The following is a 22,780-nucleotide window of genomic DNA, read 5'->3' as shown; positions in this document are numbered from 1 at the left end:
TTTTCTGAAATATTTAATTAGGCATCTACTTTTACTTGTTAATTCTTTCAAGTTGTAAGCTAGACCCTGCGGTGATGATACCACGATGTGATTCCGCGATGTTCTGGTTTATGCCGCAGTGAAATGCCAATTACTTGCTGGGAGTTTAATTATTCTGTTGTAACTCCTCAGTCTGGTATGTACCACTGCAGACAGACGTAGTGTGAAATACTAATAAAAATCTGTGACGTTGAACTTGTTTGGTAAGTTTGGGATTCCGCTTTTGTATTAGGCTGAGGGATTTTTTAAAGTTGTAGATATTCTCCTCTGGTGTTTCTGTTCATTTGATCCTGTAGGTAGGTTGTAACAGCCCTTGTCTGTGATCAGCCTATTTTGCTGGCCTTTGAATGGAAGAGATGCAGCATGGATGGTAAATCGTAATTAGGCTTTAACATAGTCCCCTCGTTAAGAAAGCTGGTTTGAACCCTTTGAAACATGTAAATCATAAACAATAACTAGCTTAAACTAGTACTCCTGATGTGAGTAGTAAAAGTTTATAGGCTTGCTTTAGGTGTGTGATCTTCAAATAGGCTTCAAAAAAATTGTGGTGATCAAAATGGTTCAACAAATGTTTTTCTTTTACAGTAGTGATAAGGGAGATATAGGAGATAAACATGGAAGTCGCCGTATTAAAGGTATGCTGTTTGTTATTTTTAATCTAAAGGATTGATGTCTGTGTCCATGTGACTTTCTTGGGGTCACATTTACAAAACAGAGGTTGCCTGTGTATTTCCATTCACCAGCATTTCTTTGCACTTGTGGAGTCTTATTTGGGTTATATATATTTTGTCGTTTGTTTTAGGTTTTATTTTATTGGTTTTGTTGTAAAATACATGAGTTGGTGTGTGAATTAACATGGGCAGGCGGCCAGAAAAACCACAAAACCACAGCTGAAATAAAGGGAGTAAATTTATTTAGTTGCCCGGCTAGCTGGAGGATCTGGGGCACACCCAGGTAGACACACAGGCTCAGCCCATCCCAGCAGGATTCATCAGGAGCCCTGTGAGCTCCCCTGTGCTTTTTATGATATCTGAGCTTTGAGAGCTATGATCTCCCTTTCTCTTAACATAGAGCTCAGCATGTCCATGAGAGTGCCTCCAGGCCTTTCCAAACACCTTTATTACCTATACACAGAAATTATTTTTCTCAAAACAGAGGACCAACAGCAGTAGGCATAATATATGGGATTTCCCACTCTGATGTTCTCCAGGCCTTGGCATTCTCAGCTGCAAGGTCACTTGACCTATTGTACCACCTTCCTCACCATTTTTACACTTCTAATTCCTCCTTCCCCGCAGTAGGGATGCAGCTAAAATCTAAAATGGAGGATGTGCAACACAGTGTTAACTAATGTGTACTATAGTACTAGATTATCCTGAATTTCATAGGAGATGATGGAAAATGCAGAATACAGCTGGGACAGATGACTGAGGGGATAGTCCCTGCTGCATGATGTCATGCTGAGCAATAAAAGCTGCAGGTATGTATGTGCTCATCAAATGTGCCTGCCGAAGTCAGCAGCCCTGTGTGTGATGAATCTCTGTGTTCTGGAAATGGCCGAGCAGCTGCCAGTGGGGAGCAGTGAATCCACTGCTTGTGTTTCTTGGGTTGCACGTGCAGCTCTTGCTTTGCCTGGTCAGCTGTTAGTTTTCTCACCTCTGTCCTTCAGATTGTCTGGTCATCCTGCTGCAGGGATGTGATGAGGGAGCAGCTGTGTGGGGTTTAGCTGCCTACTGGGATTGAGGCACAACAGCTGGGGACCCATATCGGCTGGAGTACAGGAATGCGACAGTTTACCAAGGCTTAGCAGAAACCTGTCCCCCTGTCCTAAAGAAACTGGCTGCTATGCAGACACTCTGAGCACAAAGAAAAGCCCCTTGCTGAGGTTTATCATGTTTTTAGGGTTTTTTATATGAGTTTCCTGAGGACTTCATATGGAAGTAAAAACCTTTGTGTTCGCACTTTTTCCACTGTTTGGTTTAACCAACTTTTTAGATAAAGCTGCTCCCTTGTAGATCCCACATGGGGTTTGTTGCAGTGCTAAAGAAACTTTGAGGGCATTTCATGAACTAATGCTGTGAAAGTGAAAGATGTTTCACTTATAAACGTTCTGTATCTCAATGTCAGTTGCCATAATTTTGAAGGTGCTCTGTAAAAATCAAGTTTTATTTTTACATCTGCTGCTCAGATACTCTTAAAAGTCAGTAGTATTTATTCTCTGCTCCTTGGCCCAGGCTGAGGATCCAAGTTGCTTTTGGATTGCTGTGAAAGAATCTGTGCCCGGTGTAGTTGGAGAAACTGTATATGAAAACCTGAATGCTGAAATGGAACAGTTTTATAACTGCTATAAAGATGCAGATGAAGTAAAACAAGAGAAGATAAAAAAAGGCCAGGTAAGATCATTGCTCTACATAGAAATAATCTATTCTTTGAATCTGTTTGGTGGTGAAGTATCAAATATATGTTGTTTTCTTCTTTTTTTTAATTTTACACAGAAAAAACAGATAATAGAATCTCTGTGAGTTGTGTTTTCTCATCTGTAAGCCTTCCAACTGTAAGCTCTAAGGCTTGTGTTTTGCAAAGAAAATGGAAGACTGTGTAATAAATACTGTGCCCTTGCCTTTGAAAAGCCTTTGAGTGTAATTGGGGCCATGTGAAAGAACCTGCTGCCTTGTTCTTTGTCTCTGCTCAGGTTTATGTGGTTTTCAATGAGGAGCTGAAGTGCTGGTGCAGGGCTCTGGTGGAGTCAGTGTGGTGCCAGGCAGATGGTTACCAGCTCAGCTGTTTCCTTGTGGATTATGCCAAGTACTGCTATGTTCCGTCAGAGAGGTGTGTGTTTTTGTTACTGTCATGTATTTGTTAATACATCACGCATAATAAATTTGTTAGTAGATACAGCTGCTGTTAATATTTATTTAGTTAATGATTTGGTTTAATTGAGGTGTAGGTTGTGTCCACAAGAAGGTGCTAACCAAATGATACACTTCAAAGGACCTAAGTGCAGACCAGTCCTTATTTTGTGATAAAGATGCTTTCCGTTTTAGGTTTTGCTTTTTTAAGGATTTAGAATAGAAATAATGTCAGTCTGTTGTGATTGAGATGTGTGATTGCCAGTTAAAACTTACCTTTATATTCTTCTTTAATAATTTGGTATATACTAAAAAAAATTATGGCCAGTGAATTTCAGGCACAAAAACCATCTATAGAAGCAGGGTTTCACTTGCTGCAACAGCTTTTGAGGTCTAAACAGAAATGTGTGGGGGTTTTCCCACTGCAGTTGGCCAACTTGTTTACTAAGAGCTGACAGTTTGTCTTGTTGCGGTGCCAGAAAAAGGTGAGTTTTTCACAGGTTCTGAGTTCTTGATGAAATGAGTGTAAAACCTTGTGGTTTTAAAATCTTGAAAAATATGTTCTTGTGTTCTAGAGCAAGCTAGTCCAGGTCTTAAAGTTTGTTTCTCTATTGAAATATGCACCTTGGAGCACAAGAAACTTCACCAAATTGGTTTTGGTAGTATGCCATAAAATTAGAACTTACTTAAAGTGTTTTAAAATAATGTTTTAAGTTGACTGTTGATTTGTTCGAAAACAACTTGATAATGGGTTAAGTCCCATTAAAATATTTAGAAGATGAATACCAAGAAGACTTGAACCTGCAGTGGCAGAGGATCAGAAAGATTCCAGGTAACTAGGATGTGTATTGATACTAAATGAATAGAACTGCAGTCCTGTTCACCAGTTGGTCCTGATGGCAACTCTTAGAGTAAGTAGTTTCAAAGTGGGAGCCAGTGGGATCCAAACTCCTGGAAGAACTGTGTTGTCAAATTCAGGGTAACAAGAGGTGGCTTGTGAGGCTGGTGACTTCTGGAGAAGAAATTCTGCCCTGTAAAATGAGATAATTTCCACTTTGTTTTGCAGCCTACGAGTTTTACCAGGAGCATTTGCAAAGATCCCACACAGAGCAAAGAAGTGTCGGCTGCACTGCACAAAGCCACTGACACTGCGTATTGACTACTGTGAAAACACTGCCAAAATAGGGTAAGGAGAGCTAGTAAATACATTCTGTTGGTGCGTTTCTGAAATGTGAGGGTTCAGTGTAGAATTTTTTAGGAGGGATTATATTTCAAGGGGAAACCCACCGTATTCTCATAGTAAACGTAGAACACAGAACTGCACCAGCTGCTAAGAGTAAAATGAACTCTCTTCCAGCTGAGAGGACAAAGCTCCCCAGGGAACTGGTGGAGTCACCAGCCCTGGAGGAATTTAAAAGATGCATAGATGTAGCACTAAGGGTCGTGGTTGAGTAGTGGCCTTGGCAATGCTGAGTTAGTGGGAGGACTTAATGATCCTGGGTTTTTTTTCAAACCTAAATGATTCTATGATTTCTTCATATTTTATATTGCGTGCAAACCATGATACCTTGACAAAACAGTGTCTTTTAATTTTGATCCATTCATGACATTGATGAGCTGGAACAATATCACCAAACTAAAGTAACGTGCTAAGTAATCAGATTCTGCTGATTTGTGTAGCTGTGCACTTCGTAAGAATTTGTGTGATATAGAGCTTTGTGCTTGTATAGAATTTTTTTTAAATTACCATTTTCATGTTTGATAATCTGGAAAAACTGGTTGTGTTTATTTTCCTAGACCAGCCAAAAGATGGGATACTGCTGCCATTCAGCATTTTCGAAAGCTTCTTGAAGGTGAATAGCTCTTCAGTTTTGGGAAAAATCAATTGTTAGGGAAATGTAGTACATGTGTGCAGGTTCATTATACTTGAGTATACTTAATTATATTTATAAATGCTGTTAGTTAAAAACAGTGAGAAAGGAGCTGCCTAAGTATGGAGTGGCTGAGGCACAAGTACTTGTGGAGCTGTATTTTGAGTACTCTGGGCTTCCAAGCTGCGTAAGTTTTGGTAGTTAAATTGTGTTTAGGCTAGATTAGGCTAACTGAGGGAGCATTCATGTCACATTTGTTTTGAATGTTGGAACCATTCTGTGTATTCAGCATGAGACTCTGAATCAGCATCACTGCTGTCCTGCATTAGCACGTGCAGAGGTGCTTCAGGACTTGGATTGGCTGTGTTTGCCCAAAGGAAAAGCATAACAAAGCTGTACAGATGTGCAAGTACAACATGTTTCAAGGAAAGGAAATGTCACACTTGGAAAGCACATGCTGGTGCCCCAGACTGTCACAGCCCAAGAGAACTAAGTGTAGAACTAAGAGTGGTTTGTCTCAAGAGATTGTTAATCTGTTTCAGCTCTCAGTCCTCCTCCAAAGACTAAAGACAAGTTCCTTTTTGGAGCTTTTAAGTTTTTATTGTTAAATTCCTCATTTCACTTAGATGAAATAACAAGTGTTAAACGTTTTTAATTGTGATGCCTGTTTTTGTTGTCTCAGTACAAGTGAAGAATGCTGACAGTGTGATAGGGGTTTAATCTTTTTTCTTGTGTTCATTACTGTATTTAGAGGCTACCGAGGTTAAAGCCACAATACAGACAGTAGAAGATAAAGTGTTAGAGGTGTTTCTTTTTGTGACTGTAAAAGATGAAAAGGTAAGATACTTTTATATTGCCAACACTATTAGTGTAGTTTGCTATTAGTTTAAGACTGGAAAGCATGGCTTGCATGTTTTATTCAGATACAGTAGAAGCAAAATCATTAATTTATTAGGGGTTTTTATTACAATGCTGTTCATTGTAAACCTCTGGAGAAATTCCAAGAGGCAGAACTTGTATTTTGCTCTGCATTAACCTTTTTTCTTTTTCATTATTGACAAGCAAGTGAAATCCAGCCAGTATTTAAGTGGGTAACTCTGTGCATTATTTGGTATATGTCTTGTGGTATCATGTTTGCAAGATGTTTCAGTAAGGCAGCTGCATAATACTGTAAAGATAACTAAAATTTCACACTCTTACATACAGATGAGTCCTCAAGGAGCTGGAAAAAACATCCAGTCTAGTTCCACTTGCTAAAATGTGTAACTTGTGTGAAATCTCTGCTGTAGCTACTGTCAGACTTAAGCAGCTGTATGGTAGCTATAAGAAGTTTTAGGCCAAAGGATACTGCCTTTTTTTTCTGCCAGATTTTGATGTATGCTGAATCCAAAAGAAATAAAGAAGCTTCATTGGATCAGAGAGTTCTTTCAGGGCTCATAGAAACAGTTAATTCAGTACAGAATTTTGGCCAGAAACCTGGAACTCAGTAATTTTAACACCTGTTGAAAGAACATACATGAAGATAGGACTTTGCTTTTTTTAGAACTGATATTTGACAGAAAGCATTCACTGGTATTTCTTATGTCTGGGGTCCTGTTTGTTTGGATTTTGTTTGGGGTTTTTATCATATACAAAAGCACTGCTTTTGTTTAAAGCTTCAGATAAATTTTAAACAAATATGTGCTGGTGTAGCTTATTGCTTGTTGACACTGATCAAAAAAGATCTTGTTTGGGGTTTTTTTATAGATCTGTGTTAATGATGATCTGGTTGCAAAGCACTTTGCTCATTACAAGGAAGATGAAGGGACTGCAGGGAGTTCCTCAGATGTTTCTGACGATGAGGTGTCCTTAAATGCTGAGTGTGTTCCGGTGGAGTTTGTTGGTCCTACGTTTCTTGCCAGGCCAAAACGGCCCTTTGGGGAGGAGGTGTCACCACATCTTGGGCCAGGTGGGACCCACAGTTGGGGAGACAGTCCTACATGCAGCACTGTGTGTTTAGTTGGATGTGTGGAATGGGAATGTCCTGTCTTGGGTTGGATCCCAGTGACTGGGACACATGGTGTCCGTCTCTGGCTTTTTATGTGTTCAGATAATCAGAAACGGCTATCTCAATTTTATTTACCTTTTTAGGTCTTGCTGGTTGTAATTCTGTTCTTAAAGAGCCATCCCAAAGGTCACACACAGATCTAAATGACAATACTGTGCCTGTAAGTATTACATTTTGTAATGAATTGTGAAATGCAAGTTAACATAAACATACACAGGCCAGTTTAGGAGTGCTGTAGTCACCCAGCTTGTTATTTTTAGACAGTTTCCTGAAGCTTGTTTCATCAAAATTGTTGCCTTAGTCAAAGCAATTTCGAATTTGGAAAAGAATGCTTCAGAATATTTGGAGAATCCCACATGAGAAAAACACTTTCAACTTTGTGTTTTAAATATTACTTTTGAACAGTATTTTAGTGCTTAAAATGTGTTTCCTTTCTAGGTGGTCAGCATGGTGCCAGGTTTGCCTTCCAAGGAAGATAAAGCAGTTCAAACAGAGAGGTGTGGTGCAGTATGTTAAATATTCAGAATGATTCTGTCATCAGACAGTTGGGAGCTGTAGTGTGTTTGCAGTTACTGTTCTTAGGCCTCTAAAGGGCAGAGGGAAAGGGAAGCTTACATACATGTGCTTTTGGGGAAGGAGGGACTTAGAAGATGCTGATAGTTACCCTGGAAAAATACCATTTATTTCTGAACAGTAGCTTGACAACAGGGGTGTGGTGAGGAGGTATTTTTCTGCATGCTAAGTGTGTTAATTTGCTTTATTTTATTTTTAGTGTGATATACAAAGTTTTCAGATTTAATGAAATATGAGTGGGTCAATTTGTGCAGTGCTTTCACTGTGCTGCAGGTCAGTTGATGCATATGAAGTAAATCCCAGGAGTATTTCTTCTGTTAGTTTCTAACTGATGCAAAGATGAGTTGTTTTATGTTTTGGAACTTTAAGAAGCCCTTTTTTCTATAGTCCAATCTATTTTTCTTCTAATGTCAGGGAACTTAATTTTGAAAAAGATTCTGAAATATTATTTTCACGAAATTTTGCTTTCCCGGGGGTGTGTTTTGATTGCTGCTTTTGTATTGAGGATTTTTCTCATTGGCATAGATATGTCAGAAATACTTCAAGTGAATTGTTTCATGACACTTGGGAAGTACTGGTGGTATTTATAAATTATGTTTTTCTTTTGAATTTATGTTGTTTTTAATATCTCTGTTTCTCAGGATTCCACAGTTCTTAAATTCCAGTTTCCTTCAGACACACACAGTTGAAGATGACCAACAGGTATTTCAAACATTAACTTTTATTTAACTTGTCTTGTGCTGCAAACATTTTGGTTTTGGTAGCCTTGGGTCTTTGTGGAAGGAAGTCAGGGGCTGACTGCTCCTGCATTGGCCTCTGCAGGCTAGAGCTGAGCCAGCCAGCCAAGTCGGGGATGCCTCCCGAATTTAAGAAAGGGCAAAAACACAGGGAAGGGAACAAAAAAACCGTGAGAAACAGTCAATGCCAGAGTCAGAGGAGTAGAAGGAGCTCCATGCAGATGTTTCTGAAGGGATTGCAGACTGTGGAGGACCTGCATTGGAGCAGAGAAGAGAGAAGGAGCAGTGGAGAGAAGTTGCCATGTGCACTGTGACCGCAGTCCCTGCCTCGTGCTGCTCCTTGTGGGACCGAGTGCCAGCTGTACATAGAGTGTCCCCTGCATGTCTTGAGGGGTTTAAGACAGTTAAGACCACCTTTCTTCCTTCAAGAATAGCAATAACAAGTTTTTATCTCACCCTTGTGAGATAAACCTATCAGTATGTACAAATAGTGTAACCTATAAGTATGTACAAATCATGTTTAAAATGAATTTAGAATTTGATTCATTTACATCAAAATGCCATTTTTTAAAATACAGTGACTGCTTCTGAATTTTGTGTAAGCTAAACCCCTTTTGTTAAGTATTGCCATTATAATCTATTTGTCTCATGGTTTCAGAGTTTACAAGATACTGGGAAAGAAAAAAACTTTGTGTTCCTGAGCAAGCAAATTAAACCATCATCAGTTTTGGAAACAGCACCACTTTTTGATGGTCTGAAAAAGGTAGAGGTGATGATACTGATCTTATCTTTTAAGACAAGTTTCATACCTCAAATTACCATAGTAAATATTACAATAATACCTCAGTTTGATTGAGTAATGTTACAAGGTTGTTCATATGGTTGAATAAATGAAGCTTTGGAGAAATGCTGTAAGAATTTTACACATTTTTTTTCTGGTGTATTAGCTACTGCTACAAGTGGATTTGAATTTTAAAACAGTAATGTAATAGCTCAGCCCAGAAGATGGTTTTTCATACTGCCTGTTAAGGACATTTGTTATGTAATGGGTCAAAAGCTTTAAAATCACTTGTTGTTACACTTTGTCTTGTTTTGTTGGTGTTTAAGTACATGGATTTAGTGGGAAATTCTTTATTTCTGTTTCTGTAGGAACTTGCTTTGAACAAGTTTTCAGGCCCTACCTTCACCCAGTCCTACTGTTGGCCACCAGTCGCTGGGGGATGTGATGTCATTGTCATCTCCCATGAGGGAAATGATCCCTTATTATATATTCCACCAGTTCTTACACTTTTGCAGGAAAGTGACTACCAAGCCTTGCCAAACATGAATGGGGTATGTAAATATTGGACCAGACAACCTGTTACTAGTCTGAATGTTTGGAATGTATGCATTAATGTCATCTCAGTGTATCTTCATGATGCCTGCCAGTTTCTGTAAGGCCTCTGCTTAGAGGCCTTGGATGGACTCTGTGCATGGGGCGAGACCCAAACTTACTTTTAAAGCAAATCCCGAATAAGTGGTTCATGCCCTGGCACTTACGTACACTATGGAGCTTTGTTTCTGCATGAGTAGTATGTACTTACTAAAGTAAAATGGGTATTAGCTGTTCTAAATACTACAATGCATTTTCTAGCTTCTCTTAGATCAGAGAATTACTGAGGTTATAAGGGACCTCTGAAAATGGCCCAGTATGACCCTAGTAAGACAAGATTCTTAAGGTTCTGTACTTCTTTCTAACAAATGTTGTCAATTTTTGTACCTGTGTATGTAGCCACTAGCACTGATTTTATGTCCTGGATGGAAGAAGGCACAGCTTGTTTTTGACCTGCTGAAAACATACAGGAAGGGCTGCAGACACCTTCATCCAATGCTGATAACCCTTGGGCAGAACAAGGAAGCAGCCAGCCAAATGGAAATCCGAGGCTGTAAGAATACTTTATCATCTTAGTTGTGCCTGAAGGCAGTGTGGGCTGCCTTCATTGCAGGAGCATGTGAAAGAACAATTTCTCCTTCTCAGGTTCTCGGTTTATTTGTTTAAATGGTGGTTTACAATTTGCTGTTACACAAAGTACTGAGCATTTATTGTATCTAACTCAATAGCATACAGAGAGTGCTCCGCAGAGAAGCAGCATAGAAGTAATGAAAAAGCTGTTGGGAGACTTGCCCTGCTTAGATGTATATGCTTAAAACATTTAGGTGTGTTCTGGTTTGGTGCCTTTGTTTGATACATGCATTTTCAAAAGTGGCTTTTGTTGTGCCAAGGGAATAAGAACTATGGATAGAACTATGAAGAATTGTGTAAAACTCCATTTCAGCAGTTGGTATTTTTTCATCCATCGTTCAGCTTTGAGCCTGGTGGGTGAATTCAGACCTTTAAGCAGCAGAGCTGTTGTGTAATTGCACCAGTGAAGATTGGTGTGGTTTTGTTTCTATGTGTAAATACGTGTACACACACAGCTATGTAAGTTCCTAAGCTACAATGTGTGCTTTATTCCACTGTTGAAACTGAACTTTCCTGAAATTGCTCTTGCATATATTTATAAATATTTGCCTTCTGGCTATTTGGTTCTGAAGTTATTACCTCTACTTCCAGTACCTTACTGGAAAATGAGATGACATCCTGCTTTGTAAACTTACTAACCTTCAGACATTTCACTGGATTTCAAAATACCAGAGCCTCACCCACTCATGTCTTGGAAAACTTGCATGAGCAGAAAAATACAAATTCCCCAGTTTTGAGATTATGAACCTGAAGTGCAAATGTGACCCTTTTTAATAAAGCTGCCGTGTCCTTTGTTGTCACAGTAATACTCTTCCAAGTAGTAAGTTAATAGTAACAGTCTTTCCCTCCACCTTGTAGGTGAAGTAGTAGTGACTACACCATACAACCTCCTGAGACTGCTGGAACATAACCCTCGGCTCTTGTGTAGGCTTTGCCATCTTGTTCTTGATGAGATTGAGGTGCTGTTCTCTGACACTTCTGAACAGGTAAATGCCTTGCACAGTCACTTGGCAAAATGCTGTTCCAGTTGTGCATGAGTCTGGAACAGTGGCAAACACTGAGAAAAAGAAAAAACTGGAAGTGGGTTTATTGTGAACCCCCTCTTTTTATTTTACTTTTTATTTTTGTATTTGGAAATTACTGTGTTGGCAGGTTGGCCTTGTCTTCTAGATACCACCTAGTTTTTGCTGAATGCCTCTGCCCTCTCAAATCTTTGTCTAGGCTTTTTATATTAGAGATTTCAACAGATCTTTTTCCTGAGATTTCCTTCTTCTCTGGACAGAATCCTGCATGCACATGTATATGCTGTCCTGTTGCTTTCTTTTGCTTCAGAAGTCATGCAAAGAATAGGATAAAGGTGTACATATTTGTGCACTTTTGAGGGGTGAAACTTGCAGTTTGCTGTGGTTGTGGCTTTGTGACTGGAAAAAACAGTGTTCTCAAACTGTGTGTTTTTTCTGGGCTGGCATGTGCTTGCTGGAATGTGATGAGAGAAAAAAAAAATCACTTTTGTTCCTAGGTGTTTACTATACTGGATTGTTACAAGAAGGCCACTGCTCGGGCACAGGGGAATCTACCACATCAGATCATTTCTGTGGGAACTCAGTGGAATAAACACGTCACACCCTTGATAAAGGAGTTCATGAATGATCCTCACATTGTGATAACTGTTATTGAAGAAGCTGCCATCTTTGGAAATGTGCAACAGGTAAAACTTAGGAACTGTGTCACTGCTTGGATATGTGGCTGCTGCTGGTTTATTGGAAGCAGGTGGTGCTGCATGCTGCCTCCCATTGTGAGCTGAACTTAGAAATCATGTGCAGGTGAGTCACTGAACAAGCTGGAGGTCTCTTACTTTCTTTCATTGGACTGAGATGAAGACAGTCCCTTGACTATTTTGTTGTTCGTGCAAATGAGTCTAAATTTGAGATGTGTTTGCAAACAGTACAGTTCTTGACCAGAATGGTTTTGCATTTGTTAGCTGTGGCTGGCAGAACTACAAGGTAAGGAGTGCAAAGGCAAATCAAGTAAAGCATTTGGTTTGTTGCTTTCACACAATACCAAACTCTTGACCTCAAATTTCTAGAAGGCCTATTACATGTTTGTTAGGTATCTTTTCACTTAGTTTCCAGTCAGTGTGGTATAGCCTGAGGAATAACACAAAATGGTTTAAGTTTGATTTGAATTACAGCATGTCTCAGCATGGCATCATTTGTGGACTTAAAGTGTTGGGAAATCTCCAAAAGTAGATACCCATAGCATGTAAGGAAACTGAAAACACACAAGTTTTTGTGAGAAGCCTTAATGATTGAGCAGAACTGAAAGTGATAATGTGTGGATGCATCAAGGTTAGGATTAGGAAGAATTATATAGTAAAATATGTATGGGTTATATGAATTACCAGCTCTCTGTTTTGTATTTGCTTTTAGATGGTGCAGCCCTGCATAAACAGCAACAGAACTGCTGAGTTACTCAAAATCCTGGATTTTACCCAGAAGAATCTTCAGAAAGTAGTGGTCTTCACTGACTCAGTAACTGAAGTAGAGATGATTCATAAGGTAAGAAAGTGTTTAAACTTATATAAGCAGGTTTTTGGTTTTTTTTTAATTCTAAAGTCATGACAAACTAAAATATCTTGGCTTCTGAGAATAAAGGAGGAATGTGAATTTGGAAGTTACTTATTCCTGCTAAAAGTAACCACAGACTATGACTTTCAGCAAATAGCTGACATAGATCATGTGATACTTAAAGGATTCATTTCTGATGTAAATATTGGTGCATGTGGAATGTTTATTCTTTGATGATTGTTAATGGAAGCAAATCTGGTTTGGGATTGTAACTTTGTAACACATTTCCCTTGGATTTTTGAGGGTTCAAGCATATCAAAACCAACCTTGCCACCACTTTAAAAAGTGCTTGTTGATGTTAAAGTAGGATTGAATCTGTTCATGGTAATTCTTGTTGGACAAGAATTCTCTGAACACCAACTTCAAATATTTTACATGGCCTATGAAAATATTTCAAGGGTTCACATGATGAAGAGTGCTTGTTCTGACAGACTGAAATGTGAATCTGCATGTTGTTAGATCATGCAATCAGAGAGAACACATTAATGAGGGGAAAAGCTTGACATTTTTATTTTCTTAAATGTCTGTCTAATGTATTAAAACATGAGAACATGAGCTTGTAGTTTTCTTTTTATACAGGAAATTAATGAACCTTATCTCCTTTAATACATTCTTTTTTCATATAAGCAACCTAAATTTCATTAATTCTTTCATTGTATCTCTACAGTAAGATGTGCTAAATTCTAGGAAGAGATGCTTCCTCTTAGATTTGATTGGAGCAAGTACTGCAGCATTGCAGGAATGTGTAACTTTTTACTTTGCCATGCAGGCCTTGAAGAGCAACTCAATAGTTTCCTTGAAAAAGCATAAAGAGAGCAAGTGTAATGCTGAGTGTGTCTTGGAGAGGTGGAGAAAAATGCACAGTTCTGGCACTCCTGCTGTGTTAGGTGAGGATTCTGTGTCTGGTTGGGATTGTATCTTAATGCAGAGCTGAGATCTGCACCAAGCACTTTCACTGGATCATCTCACCACTTCTACAGGGGCAGGTCCCTATGAACTCTTTCTGGTTCTCTGTTTACTTCTCAATGCTACAGCCCTTTGTTTTGTTTTTTTTTCTTTTCTCCTGTTATTATTTTCCCTGCTTAGTTTAAGGAACTATGAATGTATTCAAAGATTTTCCATCGTTTTACAATTTTCTCTGCTACACAGGAGATACAAAGTCTGAAATAATTTCCAAACTACGAAGATTTATTGTAATAATTTTCTGTAAGTTCCATTAGAGTTGTTGTTCAATTTTTTTGCACTGACAAAGACCTTTATCCATTTTCAAACTCAGTTTGTTCTTTATATAAAAAACAAGAAGGTGGACTTACCTCTGCGCAGAGCTATGAGAACTCCTGCAGTATTTCAGCTGTTTCCTGTCTTACTCCTGTGGATTACTGAGTGGTGCTCAATTCTCTGTATTCTGTGGTGCTGACAGGAAATGGAGAATTCTGTGAGCTTGGCATGAAATGCTGTGTCTGCCATATGCTGATGAGATTTATTGAGAAATAAAAAGTCTTATAGGAATGTATTGGGGAAAATCCATCTTCATCTTCCAGTTGGGAGAAGGAAATCAGCTGTGCTGTGTTTGATGTGATGCTTCCCATGTTTGAATTACTACAGTTACATATCTGTGTGAAACATGTGCTTAGTTTTAACAGATGACTGCCTGCACTCCTTGGGAATCACAGATGCAACTTGGGTGATCCATTTCAGTTTCCCATCTCCAGCAGTCTTCGGGCAGCGCCTGCAAAGCATGAGTGACAACTTCTGCCCTGGCATAAAGGTTTGGGTGAACCTTGACTGGGTGGTGCTATGCTGGGTCACTACTGGTGGATACATAAACATTTTCCTCAAATATTTCTCATTATTTCTAGGATTCTGCTGTAGATCAGGAAGATACAAAGGCAAAGTCAGTCATTCTGCTGACAGAGAACAGTTCCTGTCATGCACCTGAGGTTTTTTACTATTTAAAGCGTGCAGAAGCTGAAATTCCAGAGGAACTCTATGATTTGACTGCCAGGGTGCAGGAATCGGAGGAAGACGAGAAATTTTCAAGACCTTTGTGTGCTTCTCTTAAAACATTTGGGATTTGCAGGTAAGGAAGTGTCAGTGTTTTGTGCCCTCAGTGATGATTGCTGCTGGTTCCTTGATGAATTTTCCTGTTGGGTTCTTTTATCGAAAACAGGTTTTGCTCCTGATTTTTTTTCTGTTGCCTGTTGTAAGTCACTTAACAGTAGTTTACAACTGAAAGCAAAGAGCTTTTTTCTAAACTTATTGTGTTTTTTTTTTTTTTAATGTAGGAACAGAACAGAGTGTCCAGATCGTCATCAAATTAATTTATCAATAGACACAGCCCAGAATGTGGCAGCTGAAATGATAGAAACACCTGAACGTGTGACAGTAAGTTACAGTTTTCCTTGGGCTTGGGTACCAAGAGAAACAGGTCTTAAACAGCTACTTAGCATGTTACTTTTTTTTTTATTCCATTAACCCTACTGCAGTAGGATTAATGTACCCTCCCTTGCATAAATCAGTGTTCCAGATGTTCTTTGTGTTGTGTTTTGTAGGTAATTCTGAGTTTACCTCAGGTTTTTTTCCTGTTTTGAAGACTGACATTTTGTGGGAAGAGGACTTCTGTTATGTGTATTCATTACTTTTATAATTTGAGACTGTATATCAAAATTAACAAAGATTGCGGTTTATAGAAACTTACATTTCTTGTAGAGGAAACACAGAGTTACCTGTGGGAGTGAGGAGAAGTTGAAGTGGAAGGATTTTATTCTTAGCTGACACATTTGTGCAAACTTGCTGAAAATTGAGCATTTTCTGGCCTTGGGATTAGAGAATGTATTTTCATTTATAGTATGCCCAAGAAATTGGGAGCTTTTCTCTTGTAGGTAGAACATTTGAGTTATTTCCTTCAAAAATATCAGTGCTTTGGAAGATTTTTGCTATAGGGTGCTGTTTTAGGTAGACTTCTTTTTAGTAGTTCCACATCCATGAAACCTTCATGGCTATAAGGTTGACTTGCTCCAGTGATTCTTCATATCCCAGTAAGAGTTTGTGTCTCCAGCTCCCTTTGCGAGTTGGGCTTTATCTGAGGTGCTCTCAAAGCAGCATTTTACACATTGGTGTGCACAGCTGTGTGTTTGTAGTCTTTGATTTAAGTCCTTTTGGTGCAAAAAAGCAGTCAGTTCTCCCTGTAAGGCTGGGGAGCATTCACAGTAGAGCTGGAGTGGTGCAGAATGTGTGAGTGGTTAATATCATCGGCAAAACTCACTGGTGTTCACTGAGGTAGTATATCATCACCTGACACCCAGCAGCTCCTGTTCCATACATTACTGTCCACTGCTGACTGAACTACGACCAGTTAGGATTGAGAATAATAACAGCAACTCATTGTTTTCTGAACTGTGTGTGTACAACATCTGTCACCTTTTGGGGCTGGAAAGAGGTGTGTGATCTGTATATGAAGACTTAAATTTCATTGGTTTGAGAAATCATCCACCCCTCCTTTCTGCTGATGTATTTGATCCTTTCAGATCCTGCCTCTCTTCATTGTACATGCAACAAAGTACTTTGGTCGAATAGTCAGGAAACAAAATGACCAATATACAGCTCTTGCTAAAGAAATGAATGATTACTTCAAGGTACCAGGACATAGGATTTCTGTGAACACTGTGGAGAAGTCAGTGTTCTATGGGTTACGTGAGGGAGCCATTTGCCACAGGTAAAATTTTGTTGGCTTTTTACTTGATTCATGTGCATGTATTTATACAAAGACTTTTAAAACCTTGACTACTGGATAGAGAAAAAGTCCTCAAAAGCAGCAAAAAAAACCACTGCTTGCCAATAATGCTTTAAAAAAGCTCTTGCCTACTCTGAGCTCATGGATGGCTAACAAGATGGTTCCCCACACATGCACTTGGTTACAGAGTGGGCTGGGGGAATATCAGTTTTAAAATGAGAGCAGTTAAAAAAAATGTCCTGCACACCTGGTTACATAAGCAATAATTCTGTGTTTCTTTTCCTGCTATGTGAAGGATTCAGGTGGTAGAGACTCCAGGAAAAGATGAAGAAAATGCTTATAAGGTCACAATTAAATACATAGACGAAGGCAGGACAAGTCAAGTGAATAGTGATCAGCTGCTTCACTTACCTGTGAAGTTTCAGAGTCTGCCACCTCAGGCTGTGGAAATTATAGTTTGTAGAGTAAAACCCATAGATAATGAAGTTGAATGGAATCCAAAGGTAATAAGCTGGTTTTGCATGGTATTTCCTTTACATTCTTTACCTTCTCTTTCTGTTTTCTGCAGGAAAACAGATACAAACTGTAAACTTGGATACCAAACTGCATTGCTTACTAGTATTGACACTACCTGCAATTGGGGCAGGTTCTAAAAAGGCCAATTTTCTTTTTTTATTTTTCTATGAAATAATACAGGGGAGTTAATGGGATTTTTTTTTCTTCTGATTTAAATGTCTTTCTTTTAGACTGGATTCTCACTACTTTGGATTCTGGGGGAGGAACAGGGGATGTGTAGCTTCTCTGAATTGATCTGTGTTTGAGTGATCTTTCATTATCCTTGAAGGCTTGTACTGTTCTAACTTAGAGTTCAGTTAAAGTGTTCCACTGGTTTACTCAAAACTGTATTTGTTGAATACCCTTTTCATTGTTAAGCTCAGAAGATGTTGTTTCATTGTAGTTAAAGTGACTGTAAAGCTGGGTTGGTATCCATACATCTCAAGTGCAGTGATAACTTGTTTTTCCTAGGTGACCGATCACATCAATCACAAAATTAAAGGAAAAGTTCATCATGCAAAAGTGGTGCAAACCTTGGGAAAGACAGTTTGGGTTGACCCAATGGTAGGTATAGAATGGCAGTGCGGGGAAGTCTCATTATATCTGCATATGGTCCCAGACTATTCCACAAAGTTAGTAAAAAAAAGTGTATTTGGGAGGTACTGGTGTCTGTCTTGTGAAATCAGTTCTGCAGTTCGTTACATTCTGCTGAAAGAATGAAACTTGGATCCTGGAAGATGGTGTGCTGATATCCAGCAACTCTTAAAGTAGACTTAATTTATTTTGTTTATAAATTCTTAATTCTACTCTTACAGCCCTTACACTAGTTTGCAGTTGGTTTTAATCTATATTTTTCTGCAAATAAAAAAAGAAGTTAAAACTTTGCTCCTCCTTCATTTCATTGATCAGAACAGGAAAAAATGGCTGCTCTTGTTCTTGGAGTTTTCTTGCTTTACAGTTTCACATCCATTAGCATCAGCAGAATCCTTGATTTTGTGGAGTGAGTCAAGTGAAAAATGGATTGGAAAGAGAAAATGATCTGGAAGTCATTCTTCTCAGTTCCCATGTGGTGTAGTTCAACCTTTCACCAGTTTCTAGGCTTTGGGGTTTTTATTGTGTCCCCCACCCTCTGAGCTGTTCTCAGGATGTCTGGGACTCAGTTCTTTACTGCATGAGGTCTGTTAGGGCACACAGCTAGATACTTGAGCCATTATCACCTCTTGAACATGGGGAAGTTCCTGTCTGAAAATCAGGAAAACCAAATTGCCTGCAGGCATAAGTCAGTAGGGCTATGTTTGAAGTCTGACTAAAAGAGCAGCTTTGAGTTGGAGCTGTGCTTTCCCTTTATTATGTTGTGTAATTCAAGGTTGGGGTTACCCATCTTCCCACGATGAGGATGTGGATCAATGAGTACAACATTCGGTCTGAGATTCTGTCAACGGGTTTGGGAACTGACAATCCTGAACATGTAGGAGAAATTCAGAAGCTGTGCACACAGATACCAGCTGTGGATCATGGACAGAGCTTGGAGCCTTTGTAAGTGTTACCAAATTTTTTTTCAGCATATGCTTTATTAAGAGAAAAGCTGTATGTAACTGAATATTAATAATATCACTGACAGCGATGTTCATTTAAATGCAGGAACAGTTGTGTTTGTAATGTGTCTACCTCCCATTAACTACTCTTTAGCCCCATAACACCAAGGAAAAGAAAATTCTAATTCTAGAAAATACTAACCTAGAATTTGATGCAGACAGGCAAGTTATTATCTTGCCTAACTCTGTAACTCCTAACTTACTAACTCTGTAGTTAGTATCGAGTCTGAATTGAGATTCTGTCCCAATTTATGATGTTCAGTAGCTGGTTTGGATGCTTACCAGTCAGTCAGTATCTGGTATCTCAGGCACAACCTGTTTGCATTTATTTCTTTCTCCTGGGAAAGGAAGTTTGGGATCTCCATGTCATTGCCAAAGCATGTAATGCTAGGGAGCAGACAACGTTACTGTGATGCTGTATGCTGACATGTGTGTAATGCAACTGCTTGGATCATTTTTTTACAGACCTGCTAAGCCTGAGACTACGGTTGGAAAATTGGGAAATTCAATACAGACTTTGTTAATAAGGTACACATTGAAGTAGGGGAAGGCAAAGTAAGGTGAAGCTGACTGTCATTTGTGAGTTTAGTTCTAAAACTGCTTTGTCCTGTGTTCAGAAGCCCAAAAGAGGACACAGCTGATCTAGAGGAAGTGTCCAGTCCACAGGATCCATCAATACAGGAAAATTCTGCTGAAAGCTGTAACAGTCCTGTGACTCCTACAAGCAGTAAGTCTTCAATCCTTTCCACAAGTTTTCAAACGTGAATTCAAGTTAGGTGCTTGATACCAACCTAACAGTTATGCTGGCAGCTGCACACTGCTCTGGATACACAGAGCAGCACCATGTGGCTGCTGTTTGCAGTCAGCCAGAGCTGCCTTCCAGTGAGCAGTCAGGAGATGCTGGGAGGGTGACTCTTGCTGCTGTAACTGTGTGGCTGTCTGGGGAATGCTTTGTCCTTGAGACACTTGGAATTCCTTGGCTCTGAGTGGAACGTGTGAGCAGGACATCTCTGCTGTAGAGGGGACAAGAGCTCTGCTGTCCAAGGCCACAGGATTGAAGGGAGTTGAAATCTGTTGAAATTAAGTTGTTCTCAGGGTAATTTTTTCCCAAGACTGAGAATGGCAGAAAATGGTGCTTCCTCCCCCTTCCCACCCCCTCATTTCTTTTTCATCTAATCTCAAGGATGTGTTTACGGTTCTGTCAGTAGAGGCTTAGAAATGCTTAGGCATAGCAGGGGGACAGGATTACCTGCTAGCAGCTGACACATGAGTGGAAGGTAAAAAAGTTCCAGCAGATAAAAAGGCTGGAGTGCTTATTGTAGAAGGCTTTTTTCCCTGTTAATAGTCACACTAATGCCATATTTTGAGCTGTGGTGTTGACACCTCTATCAATCATTTCATTCCTGAAACTCCCCACTAAATTCCCAAAATTAAGTTTCAGGTGTCAAATAATGTTTTGAAACTGGAGAAAACCTTTACCTGACCTGGAAAATAGCATGTTTGGTTAGGTTTTTTTTAAATCTTCTAACACCAACTATAGTATTTTTGATAATAAAATTTTTGTTGAATTATTAACTTTATGAAATCGTTCAGGATAGGAAGTACACAATATAAAAGACAAAGACAGTAATTTGGTTGCTAGCAAGCTATTTTTGTGATGATATAGGGAAATTCTGGGAATACCTGGTTTTTGTAGTATAGGGAAATATAAAAGATGTTTCTGGATATTTCTTTTCAGATGGTGTAGTTCAAACAAAAGAAGCAGAAGACTCTACTGTGCATCAGCAGAAGGGGTAAGGAAATAGTGATTCATTCCCATCTTGTGCTGGTGTCAGGTCTGCACGGCCCAGGCCCCTTGGCTGAGTTGTGACTTCATGGGCAAATTCTGGCTCTGTGTGAGACAGCTTGGCTAAACCTCAGTGCTTTTCTGCTTTGGAAAATACCTATTAAATGAATTTTCTTTCAGCTGTCATCCATCAATCAAGTGGTTTCAAGATGATGTGAGTGTGACACTGAAGGTACAAATACTGAGAGCAACTGACTGTAGATGTGAGTTCTGTAGAGAAAAGGTGATTTTCAGGTAGGTTTAAGAAACTTCAGTATAATCAGAAAAATGTCTTTGTTTGGATTTAGTGTTTTTAAACTTACTGTATATTGCAGTGCTTATTCAGAAGGCAAACTTTATGTGGCTGACCTGGAGCTGTATCAGTCAGTAATTGCAGAGAAGTCCACATGTGTGATTAAGGATACAGAGGCTGTGATTTTATTGGTAAAAGAGAAGAAAGGAACATGGTGCAAATTACTGAAGAACAAGGTGAAGTAAAAAATGAGAGTTACTGAATGTTGTGAACGTGTTTGCTGTGCGTCACAGCAGGTATTTCAGACTCTCTTTTTGTCAACAGAATGTTCATGTGTCCTTAGATTTTGAAAGCTGGGAAGAGTCTGAAGATGAAAGGCCTTTTACAGTTGGTAAGAATTGTATGAATCTGTGTTTATAACACAAAATTATCAGCATCCTCTCTTTGCATTGCCTTTATCTGAAATACTCATTTATTCCAGCAGGTTGCTCAAATTCTCTGAAAAGAGCTGAGGGGACCTCTAGAGCAAACTAGAGGCAGCAGGGCACTGTTCTGTCAACTCAGCACAGACTAAGGGCACATAGAAGTAGTTCTGAGTGCTTCGGTCTAGTTTGTAGTCAAAAGCATTTGGGGCTTGCTGGGTTGGGTCATTGAATAGTACCATGTATTTGTTCCTGGTTTATAAATGTTACACCTTACTAATCACTTGCAGGTTCTGGAAAACTGAACTACCCTCCTGCAGGATCTGAGGAGTGGTTTGAGTCCTCAGAAGACAGTGATACAGAAAGTGATGAGTAACTCAGAGAGAAATTCCTTTCCCCTCTGATAAGAATTGTATTATTGTTAATTAAACAATTGATGCAATTGTTGATAGTTGATGTAATTGCGGCTTGTTCATGTAATTGTTAATTAAAAACATTAGCACCTTTAGAACCAGACTGCAACTGTGCTTAATTACAACCTTCACCTGAGAAGAGGTACTGGCAAAGCAGTACCTGGTGTAAAAACACTTACGAGCTGATGTAATCTGTTTTTGGTCTTTCGCTGCATCCTGATTACAACAGAAATTACCTACTTGAAAAAACCAGCTGTGGAGCAGATGTTTGCCTTCTCTTGGTTCTGTTCTTCTTTGATTTGTTTAATACCTCAATATAATGTAAGGTGTTTGGAGGTTTTTTTTTTGGGGGGGGGCTGGTAGATCAGTCTTCTGTGTGTTATTTAAGAGGTATAAGTTACTTCTAGTTTTTGTTCAAAAAAACAAGACCTCCTCTGTGAAGCAGAAGCAAAAAGTGGGTTTAGCCATACATACATGGATGCAAAGTACCAGTCTATAAAGAACAGTGTATAAAATAGCACCAGTATGTCCAAGAATGTTCATCTGGCCTCAAGCAATTTTTGATCAGTGTTCTCATGAGGAAGAGCTTTCCTGGGGCTTGCATAAGTGCAGTTGCATTTTGGAACATATGTGAGCTTTTAATATTGTCCTGTACTAAGGAATTCAGTGAAATAATTTTCCTGTGTTTGGAAGCCTTCCGTAATGAGGGCACCCTGATGTCAGTGGGAGGGAATGAGAGGGTGGAGGAGCAGGTGAGAGAAAGGGGTGCTATGCAGTGTGTGTCAGAAAAGGGAGGTTATAGCCCCAAAATGCCTGACAGCTCATAGGAGGGAGAGGTGAAAAAACATAAAACTAAGGTTTCTCATTTTTATATATATTTATGCATATTAAAATAGCCCCCTATTCGTTATTATATATGTGGGTTTAAAATAGCCAACGCTTCTTAGATCCATCGGGTTTGAAAGTACAAATACAACTTTTGTACATACACATTAACAAAAAGACTACTTGAAAGTGCAAGAAGAAAAGATCCTTCTGTGGTAATTAAAGAACCTTCGCAGCGTTTTTGTGGAATTTTTTCTAAGCGCGTCCCCTACGCCCTAAGCGTCAGATGTCTCAAAGGTGGTGCTGCCGCCCTGTGGTGCTGTCCGGTACTGCGGCGGTTCCCGCAGCGCTGCTGCTGCCGGGCCGGGCCGGGCCGGGCGGGGTTCCGGACCCTGGGGTACGGCCTGGCTCGGG

At 39.4% G+C, this 22,780-nt stretch overlaps 1 protein-coding gene across 1 annotated transcript; it reads left to right on the top strand.

Annotated features, from left to right (window-relative positions):
• The first annotated feature begins 653 nt into the window (after window positions 1–653).
• TDRD12 (tudor domain containing 12) lies at window positions 654–21,504 on the top strand. Its single transcript, XM_005426246.1, has 31 exons — window positions 654–674; window positions 2,274–2,432; window positions 2,732–2,868; window positions 3,955–4,074; window positions 4,686–4,741; window positions 5,511–5,596; window positions 6,506–6,707; window positions 6,890–6,966; window positions 7,245–7,303; window positions 8,021–8,081; window positions 8,775–8,879; window positions 9,266–9,448; window positions 9,888–10,041; window positions 10,977–11,104; window positions 11,638–11,826; window positions 12,548–12,676; window positions 13,515–13,632; window positions 14,380–14,513; window positions 14,605–14,825; window positions 15,031–15,130; window positions 16,273–16,460; window positions 16,774–16,981; window positions 17,505–17,597; window positions 18,400–18,569; window positions 19,094–19,156; window positions 19,246–19,355; window positions 20,367–20,421; window positions 20,595–20,708; window positions 20,789–20,942; window positions 21,031–21,097; window positions 21,419–21,504. Exons 1-31 carry the CDS (start codon window positions 654–656, stop codon window positions 21,502–21,504), a joined length of 3,747 nt encoding a protein of 1,248 aa, XP_005426303.1.
• Window positions 21,505–22,780: the final 1,276 nt, after the last annotated feature.

This window comes from Geospiza fortis, unplaced genomic scaffold (genome assembly GCF_000277835.1).
Source record: "Geospiza fortis unplaced genomic scaffold, GeoFor_1.0 scaffold79, whole genome shotgun sequence".
NCBI lineage: Eukaryota > Metazoa > Chordata > Aves > Passeriformes > Thraupidae > Geospiza > Geospiza fortis.
This window is presented reverse-complemented; position numbering and strand designations above follow the sequence as displayed.

Excerpts from the sequence above, each read along its gene's own strand:
- TDRD12 (XM_005426246.1), top strand. The coding sequence starts at position 654 with ATGGAAGTCGCCGTATTAAAG. Across the intron at positions 14,514-14,604 it reads ACTTCTGCCCTGGCATAAAG|GATTCTGCTGTAGATCAGGA; the intron begins GTTTGGGTGAAC and ends CATTATTTCTAG. Across the intron at positions 19,356-20,366 it reads TCCTGTGACTCCTACAAGCA|ATGGTGTAGTTCAAACAAAA; the intron begins GTAAGTCTTCAA and ends ATTTCTTTTCAG.